The sequence below is a fragment of the Papaver somniferum genome, chromosome 9, assembly GCF_003573695.1.
Source record: "Papaver somniferum cultivar HN1 chromosome 9, ASM357369v1, whole genome shotgun sequence".
Lineage (NCBI taxonomy): Eukaryota > Viridiplantae > Streptophyta > Magnoliopsida > Ranunculales > Papaveraceae > Papaver > Papaver somniferum.
The window spans coordinates 25787671-25797439 of NC_039366.1; the positions used below are offsets into that span (position 1 = coordinate 25787671).

Genomic DNA, 9769 nt, shown 5'->3' on the forward strand with positions numbered 1-9769 from the left:
CTTGACATGTCTCATCTTGTGTTTGTACTTGAAACACTTTGAAAGTTCATGACCCTTGAGTGAACAATAAGAACATGTCACTGGATAAGATGATTCAGACGCCCGAGATGTGCAAGCTGCTAGGCACAGAGTGGAACCTGAAAAATCAGACACAGAGTTTCCAATATAAAGGTTAATTTCTTCTTCCAGATTGGTTGAATCTTCTTCTGGAAGCATATCAAGATTTATGTATGTATTTCTACAATTATAAAAATCAATATCTTCACAAAGAAGTGCAACACTTAATTTTTCGTCTTCGTTGGAATCATACTGATCAGACATTTCATCAAGGGTTGTAGCAAGACCTTTGTTTCCAGTGTATTTTCTACGGTTCGGACACTCAATTGCAAAATGACCAAAACCTTTACACTTAAATCACTGTGGCATATCCTCGTCATCAGCCTCGTCAGCATCCCTGTTTTTAGGAGGAATGCGATTGTGAGGTTTAACTGACGACCTAGGTTTGTCTCTGGAAAACTGTTTACTTCTCTTCAATAGAGGATCCCTAAACTGTCTTGTGATCATAGTGACTGATTTGTCAAGATCTTCAACTGATGAATCAGTCTCAAAAAGATCATCCTCAGAGACATAAACACTTTTACTTTTGTCAAGTAATTTAGTATTCCTTTGTGCTTTGAAGGCAACATCCTTTCCAATTTTGGATTTATGCTCATAATCAAAGATATTTAGCTTCCCAACCAACGTATTTCTGGAGAGAGCATCAAGGTTATTTCCTTCAACGATGGCATGCTTCTTAGAATCGTATCTAGATGGCAACGATCTGAGAATTTTCATCACAATTCCCTTTTCAGGAATAGTCTTACCCAATGCAAAAGATGCATTAACAATTTCAGACACTTTGTGATTAAACTCATCAAATGAATCTTCATCTGTCATACAAAGGTTTTCCCAATCGGAATTAAGGTTTTGAAGCCTAGCTTCCTTTCACTGGTATTTCCTTCGAATACGGTTTCTAAGATATCCCAAGCATCTTTAGACCGAATACACGTAGTCACATGGTGCTGAAGATCTGGGGTAATGGCATGTATGATGGCATTCAAACCGTCGGAGTTTTGCTTTGCAACAAGTATCTCTGCAGCATCGTATGCACCAATGTTCTTTGAAACGGTCGCATTACCTACTGCCACAACGGGAGCATCATAGCCATTAACTAAATAAACCCATGATTGAAAATCACGCGCTTGAAGAAAGGCACGCATAGCAATTTTCCACCACAAGTAATTTGAGCCATCGAAGACTGGTGGTACGTTTATAGAGATAGCACCTCTGCCCATATCAGATCGCTACAAACACAGACTTGTAAGGTCTTTAACGTGTTTGCCTGCCCTGATACCAATTGAAAATGCGGGGGTCTAACAACCACACCCAACAATTCGTTTGGAAATCTGAGAGGACTTACTCCAATACACTTTCTACAGAATCAACTAGACTGTCAGACTCAATCTAGAATAAAGTATATCAAAGAGTTTAATATCTCTAACTCTTAATTCAATCCGCAATCATCAAATAGAAATATGCGAGCCCGATTGAATATAAGAGGAGTAACTTGAACGATGCCAAAGACCAATGTTCAAGTGTCAATCAATGTAAATCAACTACCCAAGGTTTCATATTCTAATTGATTGATCCTAACGCACAACTTGTGATATTTAAATTATATAACAAAATATAATGCGGAAAAGAAATAACACAGACACCAGAATTTTGTTAACGAGGAAACCTCAAATGCAGAAAAACTCCGGGACCTAGTCCAGATTGAACACCACACTGTATTAAGCCACTACAGACACTAGCCTACTACCAATTAACTTCATACTGGACTGTAGTTGAACCTTAATCAATCTCACACTGATTCAAGGTACAGTTGTGCTCCTTACGTCTCTGATCCAGCAAGATACTACGCACTTGATTCCCTTAGATGATCTCGCCCACAACTAAGAGTTGTTATGGCCCAAAGTCGAAGACTTGGTAAAGAAATCTGTCTCACACAGAAAAGTGTAAAGCCAATTTTACAATTGCACTCAATCACGATAGAAACAGCAAGATCAGATCACGCAACTACAAAGAGAATAGTTGGGTCTAGCTTCACAATCCCAATGAAGTCTTCAAGTCATTAACCTACATGGTCTCGAGAAGAAACCTAAGGTTAAAGGAGAATCGACTCTAGTTATGCAACTAGTAACACACAGGAGGTGTGGGGATCAGGTTTCCCAGTTGCTAGAGTTCTCCTTTATATACTTTTCAAATCAGGGTTTGCAATCCAAGTTACCTTGGTAACAAAGCATTCAATATTCACCGTTAGATGAAAAAACTGATTCAACCAAGCTAATATCTTTCAACCGTTAGATCGAACTTATCTTGTTACACACAAATAAAATGTACCTTGATTTAGGTTTATGTAACCATACCCAAACGTGTACACCATGTTGGTTCACAAATAGTTAACCGAGGTTAGCCATATGATTACTCTCATATCAACCTTATTCATCTTAACCATAACTAGTTCAAATGACTCAAATGAAACTATTTAAAGAGTTGTTCAATTTCTATATTCTCATGGATTTATACAAGAACACAATTGAAGCAAAATCGGTTTGATTCACTCGAATCAATACATGAACATTATAGCCACGGTTTGCAAAGATCGCATTCCTTATTAGTACAACCAATTTTAGAAAGTAACCAATTAAGTATGCGTACGGGTATGTGTACTTAAGAAACCGCATTTGAGTTTGTTTTAGTTTTCAAACTCAGCAGTAATTCACAGACGTGAATTTTCCGCCAGTATACGTACGGGTACGCGTACTTTAGGTAACCGGATGAGTTTGGTTTTGGTTTTCAAACTCAGAAATTCACGGACGTGAACTTCCGCCAGTATGCGTACGGGTACGCATACTTACCCAGTCTCATACAACCTTTTTGTATACACACAAGTATGCATACTTTAGGCTCATGGTTTTGGACTTATACACTTATGTGCGAACACACAATGCTGATATCCAAAGATGGTTACAAGATTCTAAACTCTTTATTTTAATCACTGAAACATTCTTCTATAATGACAATAGCCGTTTTCACACATTATTAGCATCAAAGCAATTTTCAAGATATTCAAATATTCATTATCGGAACATTCCAAGTCTTACACCAAATGATTGTATCAACAAACCATGTAAGATGTTACTCGATAATTTTCTCATGATATAAGATGAACTTGGTCGAAGCGAAAGTTTACCAACACATATTTCGAGAAATATGTAAGCAATATATACTCATCTCGAAATCTCAAATTTGTATAGAGAAAACTATATCGTAACACGACTTATGTATCAATATAAGAGATAGAGTAGAAATAGACTTTCCAAGTGATAGATGAGTTCAAGTCTCCACATACCTTTTGTTTATGAAGTTCCACAAGCTCTCCTTAGTAGTTCTTCGTCTTCAAGTGATAAGCGCCGTGAAGTCTAATCTCAATTACACAAACTATGTCCTAGTCCGAGACATCTATAAATAGGCTAGAAATCAAGACTTATAGTTTTGATCACTAGCATTGACAAACATGCTTGAGATAGCAATGCATGCGAGTTAGAACGAGCAGTGCTCTAAGAAAAGCCTTATTAAAAATGGTATTGAGTTTGCATAAACAACCTGATTCCATCTTGGCTAGCCTCTGTAAATAGAAAATCTAAAACAACAACCAGTTTTTCAGGATACAGTAGACAACCCATTGCCAACCATCCCATAATCCAAATAATTTTTTGTAATAGGAAAGAATATACATTGAGTACTTAAACATTAATTTACATAAGAGGAGTATTTCATGAGTTTTATAGGCTTGATATGCGGGGTTTCGTCGGCACGAACAATGGTGGCGGTGGCACAACCTTTAGGAATAAGTACCACACTAATAGCTGAGACATGATCCATGTTAATGGAATCCATAACAACGTCATAAAGGAGTTTGCCAAAAGTACAATTTGAAACAGACTCGGAAAATCTGTTTCGTTTCATCGACTCAGACACTTAACCAACTTGATATACAGATGGAATGATTGTCAAAATCAAGGAAGAATGCTTCAAATTTCGCAGTGTGTTGTCCATCACAACTGTAGGGAAGGAAATCACGCAGAAGATGGTCTAGCGAAGTATACGGAAGATGACAGTCAATCGTGAAATCTCTCTACAACAATTTGGGATCATCCAATCCCAACTTTTATTAATCAAATGGTACTACGTACCCTCGTGTGATTGTTTCCTAGTTGAATAACAAATTGCATGCTTCAGGAAAAAAAATGCCGGTTGTACTAGACAATGAATTAAGAGAAAATAAATTAAGTTTCTTGTTTCATGCACGACCGAATATACAAAAGGATTCATTTCGATTTATGTCTATTCGAATATAATATTAGGATGGATAAATAGGTAAACATTGTTGCATCAGAGAACCAAAACTTTTTCTTTCTAATGATATATATATCTGAGGAGCTCTCACATTATCTCATAACTTTGGAACGAATTTTAAAAAACTAACGACAAAGCATCTGATGCTAAATTTTTGATAATGTGTTCTTCTTACAAAGCTCTACAGTTCTACTTAAAAATTAGTACATTTCGAGATGTTAAACCCCACCGTCTATTGATTTTAATTTTAGCCGTTTATTTTCAACGACGAATTTTCAAGATGACGGTGTTATACTTCTCAGAATGTGATAATTTTTTGTTGGAATGCAGACATTTGTAAGAGAACAAGTCGGCTTCAAACTCATTATAAGAGAAATAAATGAACTTCAAACTCATTATTTTTGGATTCTACAAAAGAAATTATTTTCGAAATTATGAGATAATGTGAGAATAACCATGTCAACGGACGTATATCTTTTTCAGGGAAAGGAAGATACTTGAAATCAAATATTATACTAGTAGTTGGATTTATTTTATTTTATCCGTGTAATCGGTAGCTATTGAAAGAAGAGGAAAAAAGAGTGAAAAATAAATAACATATTACCAGTTTCTTTTTGGAGCTTTATAGATAAGGAGACCAAACCAATAAACAAAAACAACCCAAGTAGAAGTTAAAAATTGGTGTCGCATACCTTTCATGGCATGTCTTTAGACTTTAGATGCCTTGAATCCTCCGGCATTCAGTCGTACGGAGTAAGGAACCTTTGGAAGCTTGGGTCTTACCAACAAAACAGAGACATTTAGTTATTCCCATATACCTTTGAAACTACCTTAGAGTCTCAAAATCTTGAGTCGCACCACTGAACTAGTCTCCCTTTAGCTCTTCCACGAATTGGGGGCTCCATTAATGAAGACGGTCCTTTTATTCCTGTGAATTGTATGCCCTTAACAGAACTTCGGTTGGATATTTGTATCCAGTCCAAGGAAGTCATTTATACAAGGGGTAGAATTTCTTGACATGGTTAGATTTTTACTATGGGTTAATACGGTGGTTAGTTATGTTCCCTAAATACTACTAGCAATTACAAGGTCCAGGGTTCGAATCCTTACTACCCAAACTACCAGTTTGAAATTCTGTTAGTATCAATCCTATGCTTAGATTGATACTAACAGAATTTCAAACAGGTAGACAGTTTGGGTACACATAATTAAATTGTGCTAATTTTAGGTTATGTGAGAGCACAGTGCAAAATGAGAAAAAAAACTTTCGTCGGAAATTAAAACAGCTTGATCTTAATCTTCAAGATAGTGCTAATCTAAGCATCAAGAAATCCTATCTATCCAAAAAAAAAAATAACGAACATACATGGAAATTCTTTGGTGTACGGTTGCGTCTAGACGCTCTATGGTATAATGCTTCTTCTTCTGAAAGTAATAACGAGGATTTAGGAAACATACATGGAAATTCTTCCAAAAGCCATGGAAAGAAAACCCTTTTGTTCACAATGGTGTCCCAGTTGAAGATCATGTCTTCGAATATGCCCAATACTCCAGATAGATAGATATGACCAAGACAATAAATTTCATCAAGGACCACCTCGTGAGCATCCTTTTCACTTCATTCATTCGTTCTTGGCGAAAATTCTACTGTTCTCGTTTTTACCATGATTTCAACATTAAGAGCGACATGTACTCCACAAGCAGCTACCATTAAATAACAGTAAAGTCTTAGAGTCTCTTCTATACCTTTCTGCAAAATGCCAACAAATGTTATGGAATGCAGCCAGCTGAGTCTGAATTCGTCAAGAAAGCAAATCCAAGTTTATTTTACGCATTCGATATCGAATTTAGGATGATCTTGCCTCTTTTCTATAGGTTATCTTGAGTGAGAACGAGCCGTACGGCATCAACCAGGTGAGGAAGTAACTTTCATTGGGACATTATGGACCTTGATGGCTTGATCACCTCGACTTGAAAGCACTTTTCATTAGATAGGGCTTGGTAGCGACCAAGAACACTCTTTTCTAGTCTTACTTATAGAAATTACTGTATTCTACCTCTTAAAGTAGTCAAGCTATATAGCGTCGTCAATCGTTCTCCAATTTCAGCATCAAGAAGAATAGTCAGGCTCTTGAAAAAACAGGTGTCTCATTGGGCCGCATAGTTCTTCGTCTCTCATAAATACCAGCAACGAAAAGTTTTTGCATAATTACAAGAGAAACGGCCAAGACATGCCATATCATTGTTCTTGTTTTCCAGGACTCCAGTGGCTTACTTCCATCCTATCATCCCATATTGTAGTGACTGGGTCACATTTAAAAACTGTACGTTACCCCCCACCCCCTTTATTCAGATGGACCCGATTCTGTACGTGTTTGCATCTTGAATGGTCACAGTTGAAACTTGCAACTTTATCGAAACTGAACTTTTGGAATACCTCTTGCCGGAATTTATTGAAAAAGGTGATAAGGCGGTCAATAGAACCAGTCTTTTTTTAGACATGGAATAGAGAGTATGGCACTTGGTTTTCTTGGATGAAAAATAGTACATGGAAATGTCCCAGTTGAAGACCAGACCATGTCTTCAAATATGCCCAAAAACTCTAGATAGACTTGTCCAACTTGTGCGCATCCTTTTCGGTTCATTAATTCCTTGTTGGGAGAAATATCTTATGCTTCTGCTGCTTTTTCCGGTTAGTTCGAAAAGTTGAGAGCGACAAGCTGTTGCCATTAGTTGTAAAAGTCCTAAAGTTTCTTCTATACCTTTCTCCAAAATAAGTAGAATTGTATTTAGTGTTTTAGACCTCTACTACATTGAAGTAGTCAAGCAACAGCGTCGTGAATCGACTAACTCAATCCTCCAATTTCAGCTTCGACAAGTCGGGGTCTAGGAAAAACGGATTCCTTTGGTTCACGTAATTCTTCGTCCCTCATAAATGTCAGCAATGAAAACTTTGGCCTACGAAAGTAACATTAAAGACATGTCATACTATTGCTCTTGTTTCCGAAATATCTAGTGACTGACTACGATTCCAACGATGTTACTTCTATCCTATCATCCAGACTGGGTCGCATTTGCCCCTTTAATCAAATGGACCCGATTCTGTGACTCTGCCTGTAATTTAATGGTTGCAGTTGGAACTTTACAATCAAGGGATATTAAGTACGAATTATACTGTTTTAGTAAATCGTTGCAGCTAAAACAATGACCAAACTTAAAGCCATCGCACATATAGAAGTAATGTACATATTCTGAAGATCATTGACCCAGACACTGAATTAAACTTCAGAAAAGAGTACTACAGAAATGAGATTAATGCTAGGTGCACAATGAGTACGGTCATCCAATAAATTGCACATTACAATCACTTGGTATCTTGCGGCTGCTCCGCCCTTTGTCGGCTTCTGTCATCATGAGACACCTCTTTGGGATTATATGTTCCTAGCATTATTACTCAAGCAGAAAACTTATTTACAGCTACAAGTACTTCCATAATAACCGTCTTCTATTAAACAGACAGTGCCTTTACTGGCACTACATACTCCCACTTACAGGGTTCCATGTACACTTAGATCGGAGACGCCAAAGACGGTAGACGGACCTAATAAAGCTGGTCTCTTCTTTCATTCCACCATCTCCACCTGAAAAAATCATGTATTCATATTAAGAATCATATGTTGTCCAATTTGAACAAAATTGTGTAATTCAGCAGTTCTTACCAGTAGTAGTCCCATCTTGGCCGAGCCTTGCTCATTCGATTCCTTCCATAAGGGTAATCCGTTTCACATCTCCGGCTGTTACGGAATGCACAACACCCAATTGAATAAATACAGATGAGAAATACAATTACAACAATGTTGAGTACAGAGAGCTTGCGCCAACTATTCTTCACATCCTCAAGTACGCCAGCCTTGCACGAATCACATTCATAACATAGGAATGCTGGTGAATTGCTCCACCTATAGCAGTCTGGATCTTGCGGTACCAATGTTGCGGCTGCGTAGTCACATGATGTTGGAGGCTTGCAACAGCCAGACTGCATATACACAACCATACCAGTATTACACCATTGAACACTGAAATCTAGCTTCTTAATGAATTTCACAAGAAACTGATGGTTGTGCAATCTTTTACTAACTCCACCAAGAATTTGGGACTAATTGAACAAACACGTTGACCTACCGTTACACGACGTGCAATTTTGTGAAAATCTATCTATCAAATCTAACAAACAATGAAATTCCAACACTAAACACAACAAGTTGTGGAAAAAAGAAGACGTAGAGTAGATATTATACCTGAACAGGAGACATATCCTTGGACATATAATCAAGAGGAGTCCAAGTAGAAATCTTGGAACAAGTCTTAGAACCCAAGATACAAGTCCTAATAGCTCTCCAATTATTATGATCTTGAACTCTAGTCCTTAACCATGAAGAATAATCTTGTAATCTATATTCTTTGTACATCCTACCAGTTACAACATTCCCACCACCTTCACTGGTAACAACAAATCCAAATATGGTCAAAGAAAGTAATGTGCCAATAAGTACCAACATAACCACCAGATAAACCCAAAGTGCCCAAGCTACATTAAAACAAGCACCAATGAAACCTGACAAAGAAACTATAAGAACAATGAATCCAACAACTAGTAATGGTGTTTGTAAGAAACTTTCACATGTTGTACTACTTCTTGCCATCCATAATCCACCACCTATGATTGGTATTGAAGCTAACAGTGTGCAGAGATTTAAGAAACCTATCACTGTGTTACTGAATCTATACATCTTTGCAGAATGATTGATTGTCTCTCTGAGTGCTATACACAAACAACTTCTATGCTATGTAGATGATACTGATAACACAGAGACTTAATACTGACCAGAAACTTAGTAGTGGGTTAATTGGTATGTGTTTTTGTTTGCTGCTTTTCTTCATTGTTAAGCTTTATCTACTTTTTTCTTTGTCTATAAAAAATGCTTGAATGGGGTAGTGGTTTAGGCAATATCACTACTCTTCTACTTGCCTTTCTTTGTTTTGCTTTTCTTTCTTCTCAAAAGATGCAAACACTCAGAAATAAAGGGGAAAATGTGATCAGCCTATCTCATGTTTCCTGCAGGTTACACACGGTTTGGTAAAGTAAAAGGCTTTCTAATGTTTGCACACTAAGTAATAATTTACTAGTCATTTGGTACCACACCAATTTCTTACACTTGCAGTGAAAGTGTTTACTAAACTCCATAGAAAGTAGTAAAAAAAGTTGATCCAAGGAGAAAAGGTTTGTGAAAATAATAAACATAAATGG

General features: G+C 37.1%; 1 protein-coding gene across 1 annotated transcript; it reads right to left on the bottom strand.

Annotated features, from left to right (window-relative positions):
* Positions 1-7666: 7666 nt before the first annotated feature.
* LOC113313882 (tetraspanin-6-like) lies at positions 7667-9509 on the bottom strand. Its single transcript, XM_026562662.1, has 3 exons — positions 8760-9509; positions 8181-8497; positions 7667-8102 (listed from the first exon to the last, which is right to left on the bottom strand). The coding sequence occupies exons 1-3, from the start codon at positions 9249-9251 to the stop codon at positions 8063-8065; spliced, it is 849 nt and encodes a 282-aa protein (XP_026418447.1). The 5' UTR covers positions 9252-9509; the 3' UTR covers positions 7667-8062.
* Positions 9510-9769: the final 260 nt, after the last annotated feature.